At 47.1% G+C, this 16,694-nt stretch overlaps 1 protein-coding gene and 1 long non-coding RNA gene across 3 annotated transcripts in view; both read left to right on the top strand.

The window, feature by feature from the left end:
- The window catches only part of LOC137433686 (olfactory receptor 56A4-like), a 30,059-nt gene extending 23,296 nt beyond the window's left edge, over positions 1 to 6,763 (top strand). Inside the window, exon 5 of the mRNA XM_078786201.1 lies at positions 6,504 to 6,763. Within this exon, the coding sequence (XP_078642327.1) occupies positions 6,504 to 6,763 (260 nt within the window). The remainder of the gene's footprint in view (positions 1 to 6,503) is intronic.
- LOC137433946 (uncharacterized) overlaps positions 1 to 16,694 on the top strand; it is a 737,502-nt gene that overhangs the window by 695,957 nt on the left and 24,851 nt on the right. The gene's annotated exons all lie outside the window — the stretch shown is intronic.

The raw sequence follows: 16,694 nt of genomic DNA, 5'->3' as shown, positions 1-16,694 counted from the left end.
CCACCTCCCTTCAACCACCAATCTGCAAATTTAGAAAGTCAGCTCTTATCTCCTCCATCCAAATCATTGATGTGCAGCCGTGGCCAAAAATATAGGCATCCTTGCACTTTTTTCAAATAACTCACAACTCACAACTCACAATACAAATGGGTCATAGATCATGTGCATGCAATTTCAGATTTTTAGGATAAGGAATTTAATTAAAACATTTTTGCCTGGTATACCACTTCACCTTGTATGTGCAGCGAACACATGAACAACAAATACAGAGACGAATGACAAGCTGAATGCAGTTGAGATGTGGGCATATCGGAGAATGTTCTGCATATTCTACACAGATGGGAAAATTAATGAAGAAGTGCTGGAAATGGCTGGAGAAAAGAGAAAATTCTTGCATAACATGAAAGAGAGAAAGACACAATACTTCGGTCACATCATTAGAGCAGATGGTAGAGCCAGAGATTGGAGTGGAATATCGATGGAAAATGTAGAAGAGAGAGGCAGAGGATAAAATGGATATAACGGACTACAGTAGATCTGCAGTTGATCCTTGTGGAATGTGTAAAGGCAGCACAGGATAGAAAGATGTGGAGATCAATGGCAGTCAACCTGTTGAGAAGATGACACCAACAAATGAACGAACCACTCAGTCATGAGAGCAAGAGGATGAGAGCGAGATGGTCTTGGAGCCATTGGCGGACTGGCCATAGGGCATTTGGGCAATGCCCGGTGGGCTGGGACCACTGTGTAAAAAATGGGAACCTGGGCTGGATAAAAAAACTGGTGAAAAAAAAATTGTCACGGAAAACTTCTGCCTCCATCCGATTCCCCGCTAAATATCAAAAGTTCAAAAGGTCGCCCCAGACGCCTCATTATAATTACGAGCAACTGTACCCGCCCAGTAACACGTACCAGAGAAAACAAATCGTTTGCGCAATGGCCTCTCCAATATTCGATGTGTTCACGGTTTGAATTACGTAACGTAACGTTTGTGACGATGTTTGCGACTTTTGTGTTCACGGTAGTGTTTGATGTGAGGGTGTGAACGTAATTTCGTAATGTTTTTCGTTTTTATTTTCGTAATCGTTTAATGAACGTTTAATGAACGTTTAATGAGCATAAGAATAATGTTTAATGATCATTAAATGAATGAATTGTGGTGCTGTGCACACACAGTTCGTTTGCCAAGAAGGTAGGCCACAACGCTTTGTACAAACTGAAACACTTTAATAACAGCTCGTACGTAAGCACTGGGCGGGCTCGACTTTCGAGCCCGCATATATGTCCCGAGGCCACGCCTTGCCCCTGGGGGTGGCCGGTCGGCCGAAAGGCGGGGCATGTATCTCAGTTCCACCCTGCGCCTCGTGACGCCTTTGCTCCGGGCATGGCCCGAGCTGCGCTTCCACGCCCGGACACTCGCGCCACCCACTGGTGCGCAGAATTATTGCCCACTGACATTGTGTCAGCCACACGCGCCCCCCCAGAATTCCCGCGCACCTGAAGGGTGAGCTTGCGGGGAAGCCGGATGACCCGGCCGAAACGCCCCTGGCGATGCGTGTAGGGCTAGGGGTTAGCGGGACGGCGGGGCTGGGGGTGCCGGGGGTCTGACCGCCGGGCAGCGGCCTCGACGCGGAGGCAGAGCTGCTTGCGAGGGGTGGTCCAGATCGAGGTGGGCCGGCTTGAGGCGGTCCACGGAGATACGATCCGGAGTACCGCCGATGTCCACGGTGAAATGCTTGTCCACGGTCTCCAGCACGCGGAAGGGCCCGTCGTGTGGGGGCCGCAGCGGCGCCCAGTGGGCGTCGTGCCTGACAAAAACGTACTCCGCCGTGCGAAGCTCCGGGGCGATGTGGGAGGACGGGCAACCATGGTGTGCCGTCGGCACCGGGGCGAACCTCCTGGCGGTCTCGTGAAGGGTGGAGCGCTGTCGCGCCGCGGGCCAAGGGGCCGTGGAGTCGGGGATAAATTCGCCCGGTACACGCAGTGGTTGCCCGAAAACCAGCTCTGCCGAGGACATGCGCAGGTCGTCCTTGGGCGCTGTCCTGAGGCCCAGCAGGACCCAGGGGAGCCTGTCGGCCCAGCTGCCGTCGCGGAGGCTGTGCCGGAGCGTGGCCTTCATTGAGCGATGGAAGCGCTCGCACAGGCCATTGGCCTGGGAGTGGTAAGCCATGGTGCGGTGCAGCTTGACGCCGAGCCCTTGCGCCACTGCTCCCCAGAGCTCTGAGGTGAAATGGGGGCCGTGGTCGGACGAGATGTCCAAGGGGGCGCCGAACCGAGCAACCCATGTGGCGATGAAGGCTTGCGCGATGTCACCCGCAGCTGTCGCTGCCAATGGCACGGCCTCCGACCGCCGGGAGGTGCGGTCCACCATGGTGAGGAGGTGGGTGAAACCCCGCGAGGGGGGAAGAGGTCCCACCAAATCGACGTGGACGTGGTCGAACCGACGTTCGGGCACCGCAAATGCGGCCAACAGGGCTTGGGTGTGGCGGTGGACTTTCGCGCGCTGGCACATACTCCGCCGTGCCAGCGCGCATTCGCGGACGTTCTTCCTGAGGCCATGCCAGACGAACTTCGCCGCGACGAGCTTCTGGGAGGCCTTCGTGCCCGGGTGGGACAAGCCGTGGATGGTGTCAAAAACCGGGCGCTGCCAGCCAGGGGGCACGATGGGGCAAGGCCGGCCGAGGGAGACGTCGCACAAGAGGGCAGTGCCCGCGATGTCGAACGGCACCTCGGTGACACGGAGGCCCGTGACGGCAGTCCGCAAGGCCTGGACGTTGGGGTCGGCGGTCTCGTCCGCCGCCATCAGGGCATAGTCGATCCCGAGGTGGACCACGTGTGCGACGGACCGGGAAAGGCATTCCGCCACCGGGTTGTCCTTATCCGCGATGTGACGGATGTCCGTCGTGTACTCGGACACGGCAGAGAGGTGATGTTGCTGCCGGGCCGACCATGGCTCGGCGACCTTGGCCATTGTGAAAACAAGGGGCTTGTGATCGACGAAGGCCGTGAACGGGCGGTCCTCGAGAAGATGGCAGAAGTTTCGGACCGCCAGGTGGAGCCCGAGCAGCTCGCGGTCGAAGGTGCTGTACCGGCGTTTGTGCGGGCGGAGCTGCCGGCTGAAAAACGCCAGCGGCTGCCAAGCACCACTCACCAAATGCTCGTGCACCGCGCCCACCGCGTAGTCTGAAGCGTCGGTGGTGAGGGCGAATGGTGCATCGGGCGCCGGGTGCGCAAGCATGGTGGCATTGGCCAGGGCCAGCTTTGCGCCCACAAACGCCGTGGCCATTTGCTCCATCCAGGCTATGTCACCTTTGCATGGCTTCCCCCGGAGGGCCTCGTGCAGGGGGCGCAAGAGCTGGGCGACGCGGGGCACGGAACGGTGATAAAAATTCACCATGCCCAGGAATTCCTGGAGCCCCTTGATGGTGCGGGGGCGCGGGAAACTCCTGACCGCCTCCACCTTGGCCGGTAAAGGGATGGCCCCATGCCTGGTGATGCGGTGCCCCCAAGAAGTCGATGGCGGTGACGCCGAAACGGCCCTTCGCGGGGTGGATTATCAGGCCATGCTGGCCCAGGCGTTCGAAGAGCGTGCGGAGGTGGAGCAGGTGCTACTCCCGGGACGCGCTCGCGGCTAGGATGTCGTCCAGGTAGACGAAGATGAAGGACAAGTCGCGCAAGACGCTGTCCATGAGCCGCTGGAACGCTTGGGCCGCATTTTTCAACCCAAAGGGCATCCGCAAGAACTCAAAGAGGCCGAAAAGTGTGATGACGGCCGTCTTTGGTACATCGTCCGGTTGTACAGGGACCTGGTGGTAGCCCCGGATGAGGTCCACCTTGGAGAAAATGGTCGTTTTCGCCAACCGGGCGGAAAAGCCCAGAATATGCGGGCCCGGGTAGTGGTCAGGGGTGGTGGCGTCATTGAGCCGGCGGTAGTCACCGCACAGCCGCCATCCGCCGCCAGGCTTGGGCACAATGTGCAGATGAGAGGCCCATGCGCTGTTGGAGCGCCATACGATGCCCAGCCGCTCCAGCGTGGCGAACTCCGCTTTCGCCACGGCGAGCTTCGTGGGGTCGAGGCGGCGCGCCCGGGCATAGACCGGTGGTCCGACGGTGGGGATATGGTGCTCCACCCCGTGTTTGATGGCCACTGCTGAAAAGCTGGGCTGCGTGAGCGCCGGGAAACTGGCGAGGAGGCGGGTAAACTCGTCCGCTGCCGGAAGCGTACAGACTAACTTCGCTGGGACGGAACCGCTCAGCAAGCCGCTTGGTAAGCCGCTCGGTGAGCCGCTCAGCGAGCTGCTCAATGAGCCGCTCAGTGAACAAGCGAGCGAGCTGAAGTTTTCGGCCTGGACGAGGCGTCGACGCTTAACTTCCACCAACAGCCCATTCGCACAAAGGAAGTCCGCACCGAGCAGGGCCATTGGCACGCTGGCAGTGATGAAAGACCATTGGAAGCGCTGCCCTCCGAACCACAGCGAGAGGCAACGCTTCCCGAATGTGTGGATGGGTGTTCCGTTGGCAGCGAGCAAGGCGGGGCCCCGGCCCGCGGCTTGCTTGTCGGACGCGGAGGCAGGATGCTTACCTGCGCTCCCGTGTTGCACAGAAAACGATGACCAGACGAGGTGTCTGTGATGAACAGGAGGCTGCCGGAATGGCCGACGCTCATGGCCGCAAGTGAGTGCCGGCCCGGTCGTTTCCCGACCCGTCGAAAGAATACGGCGGGCGGCACACTCTAGCCTTGCGGCTGAACCTAGCATGATAGTAGCACCAGGTTTGCGGTGGTGGCTGCCGCGTCGGCCCTGCCGGTGGTGGTGGTGGTGGCGGCGGCGGTAGTGGGCAGGGCGTAGCAGCGGCCACGAGGGAAGCAGGGGGCGCTGTAGCCTCCGCACCGGGATCCACTACGGCAGCACCGTACACCGACCGCGTGTCGCAGGCTGCGAAAAATTTGTCTGCCTCTCCGGCCAGGGCGCGGCGTTCCATTAAGTTCGAACCTGTCAGCGCGAGCCGCACCTGCACAGGTAGCTGGTGGAGGAAAAGCGCTCAGGACAGGAAATCCAGGCGCTGGTCTCCAAGAAGGGACAACATAAAATCCATCCTAACGGATGGTCGTGTGTCGCCGAGGGCGGGAAGGCCCAGGAGGCGGTTGGCGCATTCGACCTCCGTGAGCCCGAACGTGGTGAGGAGAAGACGTTTGAGCGCCGCGTGCTTGTGGGCGCCCAGCGGGCGCCGAAGGATGGACCCGACGTGGGCGGCAGTGCCAGGCCCAAGGGCGGCGACCACGTGGTAGTACATGGTGTCGTCCGTCGTGATGCGCCGGAGCTGGAAATTGAGCTTCGGCCTGCACAAACCAAACGTCGGCTTGCGCTTCCCAGAACTCTGGGAGTTCGACGGCGACAGCGTTGGTAGCCATGGCGCGTTTAGGGGTCAGCTACGACTGAACCAGTTGGGGTCACCAGTGTGGTGCTGTGCACACACAGTTCGTTTGCCAAGAAGGTAGGCCACAACGCTTTGTACAAACTGAAACACTTTAATAACAGCTCGCACGTAAACACTGGGTGGGCTCGACTTTCGAGCCCGCATATATGTCCCGAGGCCACGCCTTGCCCCCGGGCGTGGCCGGTCGGCCGAAAGGCGGGGCATGTATCTCAGTTCCACCCTGCGCCTCGTGATGCCTTTGCTCCGGGCGTGGCCCGAGCTGCGCTTACACGCCCGGACACTCGCACCACCCACTGGTGCGCGGAATTATTGCCCACTGACATTGTGTCCGCCACAGAATGAATGTTATTAATAATGCCATGGCGTCGCTGGCAGCAGTGACAATATAAAAATGTTTGCCAAAAACTTCAAAGAGAGAAAAGAAAAGGAACTTTTATCAGCAATGTCGTGTATCCTGAAGTTCTAATCTGAAGAAGAGGTACCGTACAAAATCATTCGATTTTTTTTCCTAAAGAAAAGCGAACAGTTGATATCACTAATCACGATTTGAAACACGATGGAATAATATTTTCCGATATGAGATTAGTGAGTGTGGTGAAATGTGAGGAATCTACTGGCGAAGCTTTTGTGCAACTTGTTTCTGAAGTCTTGTTAGGACTGAATCTTGGCCTCAAGAACTATGTTGGAAACTCAACTAATGGTGCAGCAAACATGCAGGGGTGCTACAAAGGCTTCAGTACTCTGCTAACAAAGGAAGCTCCAATGCAGATCCATGTTTGGTGCCACGCACATGTCTTAAATCTCGTTGTGACCGAAGCTACAAGTGTTGTGGGGACTAGCGCATCACTGTTCTCACTACTGAATGACATTGCAGTATTCTTTCGGGAATCTTATCAGCGAATGAACATCTGGAGTCGACACTCCACTACTGTGAAACGAATGGGAACTTTCGGAGAAACTAGATGGTGGTCAAAGGATGCCGCCTTGAAGAAGGTTTTTGAGTTCATTCAACAACCCAACTGGAGTGCTTTTCATGGAAGTTATCACCACTTTTAATGCCATACTAGTTGCTAACCAGATCCATGCAGCTGTTAAAGCCAAGGTGAAGGGATACATTGCCAGTCTCCTGCAGTTTGAAACAATTCTGACTGCACAAGTATATCTGCAAGTATTCTCCCGCACTACAGCGCTCTCCAAGTATCTACAAACTGTGCAACTGGATCTGCTGACTGTGCACCAGATGGTGGATGAATTGCTGGAGAATATGCAGATGCTACGGGATGACTACCAAGCTTGTCATGATGCAGCTGCAAAGTTTGTTCAATGAGCTAATGACCAGCTGGATGAAATGGATGTAAATCTTGTTATGGAAGAGTCCCTTCCGATAAAACGGCAAAGACAGCACAAACGTATTGATGGCGAACTGTCCATAGATGAGGCTACATCAGCTTCTGACCCAGTAAAGAAGTATCGCATTGAAGTGTACAACCGAATAGTGGACACTATTGTGAGCAGCATTGAGCAGCGGTTTGACAGATCAGCGACATCAACATTGTATGCCGATTTCTCACTTCTTCACCCAAGGAACTTTGATCAAGTGCCATCGGGAGCTATGGAAGAGCTGCATAAACATTTGCTGAGATTTGATGATGGTGTCACTGCGGAACAACTACGAAAAGAACTGCAAAGCCTTGGAGAACAATGGTCAAAACTGAAAGAATCAGTAGCAGATGCTTATACAGTGCAGGAGGACAGTGAGTCTGAACAGGACAGGAAGACTCTGCCAAGTACATATAAGTCATGTAAAGCCTGTCCTCTCTGCTGCTACAAGGTGCTCCTCAAGTTGAACCTCTTCACTGATGCCTACAAGAGCATTGGGCTTGCCTACAAGCTGCTGCTAACGCTGCCTGTGTCACAAGTGGCATGTGAACGGTCTTTCTCTGCTTTGAAGAGAATCAAAAGCCGTCTGCGAAGTACAATGACACAAGAACATCTTGAGGCATTCATGTTGATGTCTGTGGAAAAAGGGATCCTGGCCAAACTTGAAACAAAGGATATCATTGATGGTGTGGCTGCCAGAAGCAGCGAACTGCGCAGGCACCTACTCTCTTATAGTAAGGGAAACATATGAAAATCTGTTAACTAAATTGTTACCAAAAAATTTCTTCACCAATATGTTTGGAAAGGTGTGTAATAACATGTGTTAAAATGTTGAAGGTCAACTCCCGTGGGAAGCCCAGAAAAAAAGCTGTTGAATTCGGGTACCGAAAAATTATTTTCGAGAATTTTTATTTTTTTAAATCGGCCCTTAAGTAACTTATGATGGGTCAAATAAGGGTTTTTCATGATTCTGAGTTGATAGTTAACATTTATATTTCACCACAGACACTCCTTTGTGGAAAAATAATTTCTAAATATATCTCATTTTCTACTTTGCAGGACATGGAGTCTAGCAATATGGATGAAGACGTTACTCCACCTGTGCTCAATTGCTTCATCTGTGCACGCTCGGATACACCAGCTGAAAGGCTCATACAGGCAACTCCAAAGGGATACTCAACTTTATTGAAACAAGCAGAAACTGTCGAAAATGTTACTGTTGTGGAACGTATGAAGGAGGCTCAAAAGGAAGGAAAACTGAGGTACCACCAGAAGTGTAAAAATGATCTGTACAACAACTTTGTTGCAACCACCAAGAAGTCAGCTCAAGCATCAAAGGCAGAGAAAGAGTCATCAAAGTTGAAGAGAAGACGCACTACTTGTGAGTTCAGTTCATCAACTGGCTGCAGTTCTAGAAGATCACAGTCAGTTGACCTCCTGTATAAGGATGTATGCATTCTTTGCAACCAACCAGCCCAGCTCTACAAAAATAATCCAGCACAAGCTAGAAAGAAATACAGAGTGCCAGATAATTTGACTGCAGATACACTGAAGGCAAGCTTGCTGAAGACAGCACGGAGTCGCGGGGATGACTGGGGTACTGAAGTCACTGGACGCCTGGAAGGGATCAACGACTTGGTAGCAGAAGAAACACTGTACCATTTGCGATGCAAACTTATGTTTGCGAGAGGTGACAGTTTGTCCAAGACTGATGAGGAAGGAAAAAGGAAGAGAGGACAGAGGAGTATTGATGAGGAGCGAGAGGCAGTTTTTATTGAATTCTGCGAATGGTTAGACTCAGAATTAGAGCATGGGGTAATGAACATGGACCAAGTCCATGAAAAGCTGCAGGAGTTTGATCAGTCACCAGAGAAGAGCCTTTCTTATTCAAAGCATTGGCTAAAGATAAAACTTCTAGAGAAATACGAAGACACCTTGTATTTCACAACACAGGAAAGAAGGGCAGATGTACTCTGTCTCAAAGATGGCACCGACAATATTCTGCGAGCGCATCATGCTAATCTTGACCATGGAGATGAGAAGACTCAGATCATAAAGACGGCACTCAAGTTCATATCCAATGATATTGCCTTGATTGATTTAGGTCCAAAGTCATACCCCACCACACACAGTATGACTGACATCGATAGTCAGCTGACACTTGTTCCTGCAAGCCTTCAGATGTTCTTGAGACCGATTGTCAAGACAGACGAAAGAGTTGCCGTTTGGGGGCAGAATTTTATTAAGGCCTGTCGACCTCGGTCTGGAGTATTGCCACACCAAATGGGGCTTGCCATACAACTTGATCATAGATTTGGGTCAAAATGGATGCTCAACAAGTTCCACCGGCTGGGATACACTGAGTCTTACACGGAGACACAAAACTACAAATACTGCTTCCTTAATAGTAGGAGTGGAGATGATGTTCCAGATACTTCTGGCACTCTTGACACCATTGTGGAGGAAACCGATGAACAGATCAATGATGAGGTTGCGGTTGATGCTGCGCTTGAGGATCAATCAGTGATGACAGCCAAAGTGCCAGCCAGTGAAAGTGAATTGTCAAGTAATGATCAGGTGGTCTTTATGGAGGTTGGGGAAACAAACAATGCAGTCACTCAGTTTGTTGGAGACAATATAGATTTAAACATTGTCTCTATTCATGGAAACACTCCCTTTCACTCAATGGGTTGGATCGAAGTCACCTCTCCGGCACCACCTTTGCCAGATCCACAGACAACAGCAGCTTTCCCCCGGGTGAAGTTGAAGGCATTCGACAAAGCTAAGATCCTGAGAGGAACTGAAGTAAAGATTATTCCATTTACGAACAGGAAACAGATAGGAACGAACGCGATCATGTTTCTCCCCCTCGCTGAGCTTTCCTCCTCCCTGGCTCAGTGATTCAGGCTGGTACTGCGATTTTCAAGTACATTTACCATGGACGAGATACTACATTGGGTGAAATTCGGTACAACATGTTCTCAAGGAAGGCAGCGGCAGGAGTGATCAAACCAGAGACTCTACCTCCAACAGAGGGTGCAGCTGCACAACATTCACTCCGTGCCTACCTGCAGACCCGGGACTGGATCCTTCTACAGAGCATGTCTCTGAACCCCAGTGACTATGGATGGACAATAGGTGTGCATGGGTATGAGCCAGTTCCAACACTGGACCCCACGGCTCCTGAGGAGCTATTGCAGTTCACGAGCTGTAATTGTCATGGAGATTGCAGCAACCGGCGATGCAGCTGCAAGAAGAATGGGGTCACGTGCATCTCGGCCTGTGGAGTCTGTAATGGCATTACATGCAGAAACTGCAGTCATGATGTTGTTGAGTCTGAAGAAGACATAGACAATGACTGTTGAAACTTCTGACATTGTGAATGAGAAATAACTCTTGAGTATTATATATGTATGTGAAACAAAAGCTACTTTGTGTGTAAATGTAAAAGGGAAAATATAAATGTTAACAATCAACTCAGAATCATGAAAAACCCTTATTTGACCCCGCATAAGTTATTTAAGGGCCGATTAAAAAAAATAAAAATTCTCGAAAATAATTTTTCGGTACCCGAATTCAACAGCTTTTTTTCTGGGTTTCCCACGGGAGTTGAACTTCAACATTTTAACACATGTTATTACACACCTTTACAAACATATTGGTGAAGAAATTTTTTGGTAACAATTTAGTTAACAGATTTGTGAAATATCTCATAAAATGCCCTTACTATTAGACATGACATGTGCTTGTGTTATTGAAAATAAATTTAATTTTTAGTGGATTTTATTTAGTTTTTTTTTTTTCAAGCATTTCTTTTATTTCCTCAGATAAACAACATATAAATGAATAATGGGCCGACCTAGGTGAAGGATGCCCGGGCCGGTTTTAAGACCCAGTCCGCTACTGCTTGGAGCCAACTGGGATATGGGGCACCTCTATTCGCAAGCAATAGAATTCAAAGATGAATGATTAATTTAGCATTTGGGTGAATATGATTTTCCAACAGTCTAGCCCGATTAAACATAAAACATTTGAAAAATGTTGGAGCCAAATGTTTTGACAACATTATTTTGCAGGGTTTTGAAAACATGGCGAAAACATTATAAGAAAACATTGCATGCTTAAAACATTTAAAAGTTTATGATGTTAATTTGTAACATCATAACGTTTAAAAATGTTACAAAAATAGTGTTTTGCGCAAAATTTTAATGTTTGTAAAACCATTCAAAATAATGTTTTCTTAAAGTTTGGCATAATGTATTTACAGTATGATGCTTTAACAACATTGTGTTACCCAGGATGTCCTGTATTGATTTGGTCAACAAAGGGAATGGGATAGTGAGGATCACAGTATGGGAACAAAATATCACAGTTGGGTACGGTGGACAAAAATGAGTTTAGGATGGACCATTGTCCAGAAGGACTGCAAAGAAAAGCACAAAAGCACAAACTCATAATGGCAAGCACAACCCAGTGATGTTGTCCGCAGTTAACTTGATGATTATATCATCTTTTCTTCGTTTATTTGGATTACTTGTCTCAGAATTCTTCCACACAAGGACAATCCATCATTTTGCTGTCTTGCTGTGGCCCAGGAGTAATGGAAGGTAGGAAACAGGCAATCATCTCATACATCTCATGACCTGACTCCCTAATCCTTCTCCCATTTCCCCACTAATTCACAGGCAATGCATATGTGCCTCATACCCAAGACTTTTATGAACTGGATAGCCATGCTTGAAATTCAACCAAAGTTGGCAGGAATTTGTTCAGGGTGCAAGCGATAACTCCTCTAATCTTTGTGAAGACCCAATGGGATATTTAACATCCACCAGCTAATGCTAGCATACAGGATTCCAACTTAACGTCCATTCAAGTGATTGCACGTATTTTGTGATTTGTGTGTCGTGTATTTTGCAGTGAAGTCGTCTGTCTGCAAAGTACCCATCTTAAGCCAGGACTAGAATTCAAAGTATGCGAGCCCTGCATCATTCTGTAAGACTCACAAATTTTAAATGATAAATTTAATTTAAAGAGGAAAAACAAAAAAATTAACAAAGAAAGAGGGTAACAAATTACGCAATACTAGTACCCGACTGCAAAGCCGCAATGAGCCGGCGAAGCCAGCCTCGTGCCACTATTTTACCCATCACTCTGGCATCAGTACGTTACGTAGTTGGTAGTAGGTTGGTGTAGTAGGTACCGTACCGAGTTCAAAATGACACCATTTGAATTCTGGATGAGATTAAAATTTATAAAATTTCCTTCTTGATTAATTCGGTGAATTCTGTCTCAACTTCGGATATTTCTGGCCGTGAAAAACTATCCACGACGGCCTCGATATTTCTAAAAAATAATTCTTCGTCAATTTTAGAATATTTGATGCCGTTTTCAGCCTCCGAAACGCGGTAATAAGCTTTTTTGAAATATTTTTTCAAATGCTCGAATCTCATTGGTTCTGGTGTTTAGTGACGATTTTCGTTGAAGATAACCAGGGCCCAGGGAACGAGGTTGGTCTTGAAGTATTTTAATTACAAATTAGAGGTGCATAAGATTGTGAATCAAAAAAAGACGGGTGAAACAAACTACTATTGAACTTTTTCTCAATTTTTTTATGCATACTTCCGCATCCGCAAGATGGCGGCCTCCATTGAGTGATTTGGTTTTTGAAATATTTTTTCAAATGCTCGAATCTCATTGGTTCCGGTGTTTGGTGACGATTTTCGTTGAAGATAACCCGACTGCAAGGGAATTGAAAGGGGATCTATCTTATTTGAATTTGGTGCAATGTAGAGTCAACTAATGGGCAACAGAGCCTTAAACTCACATAGAATAAAGGAATAATGCACATGTTTCGCACAGTCAATGCTCCCGCCGCACTTAAACCAGCAAATAAAGGAATTAGAAACGGGAGAAATCCTCCTCTTGACTCGTCTATTGAATATTTCTTTAACATAGGTTTCGTCATTTTAATTTTAAGAGATCCAACATCATTTAGTGTTTTTACTTGTGTGTGTGTGAGTAAAACATCAATTCTTACAGCTCCTTTTCTTTGAATTGTATTAACATTAATAATACAAGGCTTTTGATTTTGAATACAAGATGTTAATTTATTAAGATTGATTTGATTAACATATACCCCAACCATTTATTTATGAGAAAAAACCTATGTGATATTAATCATAACACCATTGTGGGCCGAGGTTGGTCTTAAAGTATTTTAATTACAAATTAGAGTTGCATAAGATTATGAATCAAAAAAAGACGGGTGAAACAAACTCCTATTGAACTTTTTCGTAATATTTTATGCAAACTTCCGCATCCGCAAGATGGCTGCCTCCATTGAGTGATTTGGTGCGTCAAAGCTTGGAATTCTCAAAGGATCCTGCAAAATCTGTTTTTTTCAACATAATACGTACGCGTTCATTCACAACACCGGCTTTGCTGGCTACTAGTACCCGACTGCAAAGCCGCAATGAGCCGGCGAAGCCAAAGCCTCTTGCCACTATTTTACGCATCACTATGGCATCAGTAGGTTAGGTAGTTGGTAGTAGGTAGGTGTAGTAGGTACCGTACCTGGTAAGACTTGGTAAAAGAGAAGAGCTGACAGTCCTCCCCAATACCTAAATACAATAAATGTCACAAGAAGCTTAAGGAAGTAACTATACGATGTGCTAGCTTAGGGCCTATTTTAAGAAATTTTAAGTGGGCTTAATATACGTTTTCACAGTATGTGTGTAGTCTTCTAACTTCAGTTGCTGTCAGGGCTGGTTCTCTCCGGGCACTGAGGCTTCCTCCACCAGAAGAAGTTAGCTTGCAGAAAGATCAGTGCCGACAGATGAGACGATAGCGCCATTTCAACGGCAATGTGTGACTGTCGTTAATGAAACCGTGTCGATGGCGCTGATTGGCTGACCTAAGCTGATCGCTGATTGGTCAACTCACAAAATTTCGCAAATTCAGACCTAAAATGACACCATTTGCCTTCTGGATGAGATTAAAATTGATAAAATTGACTTCTTGATTAATTAGGTGAATTCCATCTCAACTTCGGATATTTCCGGCCGTGAAAAACTACCCCCGACGGCCGCGAGATTTCTTAAAAATAATTCTTCGTCAATTTTAGAATATTTGACGCCGTTTTCACCCTCCGAAATGCGTAATAAGCGGATTTGAAATATTTTTTCAAATGCTCGAATCTCATTGGTTCCGGTGTATGGTGACGATTTTCGTTGAAGATAACAAGGTTGGTCTTAAAGTATTTTAATTACAAATTAGAGGTGCATAAGATTGTGAATCAAACAAAGACAGGTGAAACAAACTCCTATTTAACTTTTTCACAATTTTGTTATGCATACTTCTGCATCCGGAATATGGCGGCCTCCATTGAGTGATTTGGTTTTTGAAATATTTTTTCAAATGCTCGAATCTCATTGGTTCGGGTGTTTGGTGACGATTTTCGTTGAAGATAACGAGGTTGGTCTTAAAGTATTTTAATTACAAATTAGAGGTGCATAAGATTGTGAATCAAACAAAGATGGGGGAAACAAACTCCTATTTAACTTTTTCACAATTTTGTTATGCATACTTCTGCATCCGGAATATGGCGGCCTCCATTGAGTGATTTGGTTTTTGAAATATTTTTCAAATGCTCGAATCACATTGGTTCCGGTGTTTGGTGACGATTTTCGTTGAAGATAACCAGGCCCGTGCGGGCCGAGGTTGGTTTTAAAATATTTCAATTGCAAATTAGATGTGCATAAGATGGTGAATCAAAAAAAGACGGGTGAAACAAACTCCTATTGAACTTTTTCGCAATATTTTATGCATACGTCCGCATCTGCAAGATGGCGGCCTCCATTGAGTGATTTGGTGGGTCAAAGCCTAGAAATTCTCAAGCAAAGGGATCCAGCATGATCTGGTTTTTCAACATAATGCGTAGCGCTCATTGACAACACCGGCTTCGTTGGCTATTAAAATCTTTGATGGAATACAAAACTGTTGTGTGATTTCATGTCTTAATGCTTGTACTGTTTACAACAAATGCCTTGTTACAAACGAAAGTTTTATGCACATATTGTAACTCTACTAGTACCCGACTGCAAAGCCGCAATGAGCCGGCGAAGCCAAAGCTTCTTGCCACTATTTTACCCATCACGATGGCATCAGTAGGTTAGGTAGATGATAGTAGGTCGGTGTAGGTACCGTACCTGGTAAGACTTGGTAAAAGAAAAGAGCGGACAATCCTCCCCAATACCTACATACAATAAATGTCACAAGAAGCTTAAGGAAGTAACTATACGATGTGCTAGCTTAGGGCCTATTTTAAGAAATTTTAACTGGGCTTAACATACGTTTTCACAGTATGTGTGTCGTCTTCTAACTTCAGTCGCTGTCAGGGCTGGTTCTCTCCGGGCACTGCGGCTTCCTCCACCAGAAGAAGTTAGCTTGCAGAAAGATCAGTGCCGACAGATCAGACGATAGCGCCATTTCAACGGCAATGTGTGACTGTCGTTAATCAAACCGAGCTTTCTTTCTTTATGTAAACCGCTTATACCGTATTTCTGGCCATGAAAAACTATCCCCTATGGCCGCGAGATTTCTAAAAAATAATTCTTCGTCAATTTTAGAATATTTGACGCCGTTTTCAGCGTCCGAAACGCATAAAAAGCTTTTTAAAAATATTTTTCAAATGCTCGAATCTCATTGGTTCCAGTGTTTGGTGACGATTTTCGTTGAAGATAACGAGGTTGGTCTTAACGTATTTCAATTACAAATTAGAGGTGCATTAGATTGTGAATCAAACAAAGACGGGTGAAACAAACTCCTATTGACCTTTTTCGCAATTATTTTATGCAAACTTCCGCATCCGGTCAATGGCGGCCTCCATTGCGTGATTTGGTTTTGGAAATATTTTTTCAAATGCTCGAATCTCATTGGTTCCGGTGTTTAGTGACGATTTTCGTTGAAGATAACCAGGCCCGTGCGGGCTGAGGTTGGTCTTAAAGTATTTTAATTACAAATTGGAGATGCATAAGATTGTGAATCAAACAAAGACGGGTGAAAGAAACTCCAATTGAACGTTTTTCAATTTGTTATGCATACTTCCGCATCCGCAAGATGGCGGCCTTCATTGAGCTTCGGAATTCTCAAGCCAATGGGAGACAGCATAATCTGGTTTTCGACATAATACGTACGCGTTATTGACAACACCGGCTTCGCCGGCTATCAATATCATTCCTTTGGGAGAGGATAAACATAAGCCCAGGAGGAGCAGAACAGGTCTGATCTTGTTGGAAGCACCAGAGGCAAATCATCAAAGCCAACTTTGCCTCAATTAAGCAAATGTTATTTCACTAATGAGGAAATGGACTTGCTGGGCATGGATTGTGAACCCCCAGAGAAATGATCGAATATTACACGAACTGCAGAGGCTTATTCAACATGCAAGAGCATCTAAACATTTACAAACTGACATATTGTTTCGGAAAATTTTCGTTGGAAAAACTTTGTATTAAGTTTTGCAATGAAATCAACTTGAAATAATTATTTTTCCCAATAAAGACATAAATAAAATATTTTTACCTCCACCACTGAAGGTGGATGGAGGTTATGTTCTCATCCCTGACTATCTGTTTGTTTGTTTAATACTTTCGAAAATGGAAAATTTTTCAAGAATATTGGTTGGTCCTGTGCGTCATAACCAGGCAATTTTTTTTTTTTAAACAACTATGTTGATCACTCCGGTTTGTGTGTTTGTCTGTCTGTGCGCTCCCTTATACTTGCCCACAGGTCACAATTTCAAACCGATCTTCACGAAACTTCACCAAATGATAGAGTTCGTGGTCCGACAAAATCCTAAATATTTTTGAGGTCAA

The sequence above is a fragment of the Myxine glutinosa genome, chromosome 10 (genome assembly GCF_964187855.1).
Source record: "Myxine glutinosa chromosome 10, kmMyxGlut1.1, whole genome shotgun sequence".
NCBI lineage: Eukaryota > Metazoa > Chordata > Myxini > Myxiniformes > Myxinidae > Myxine > Myxine glutinosa.
Note: the sequence above shows the minus strand (reverse complement) of the source record. Positions and strands in the feature narration are given on the sequence as shown.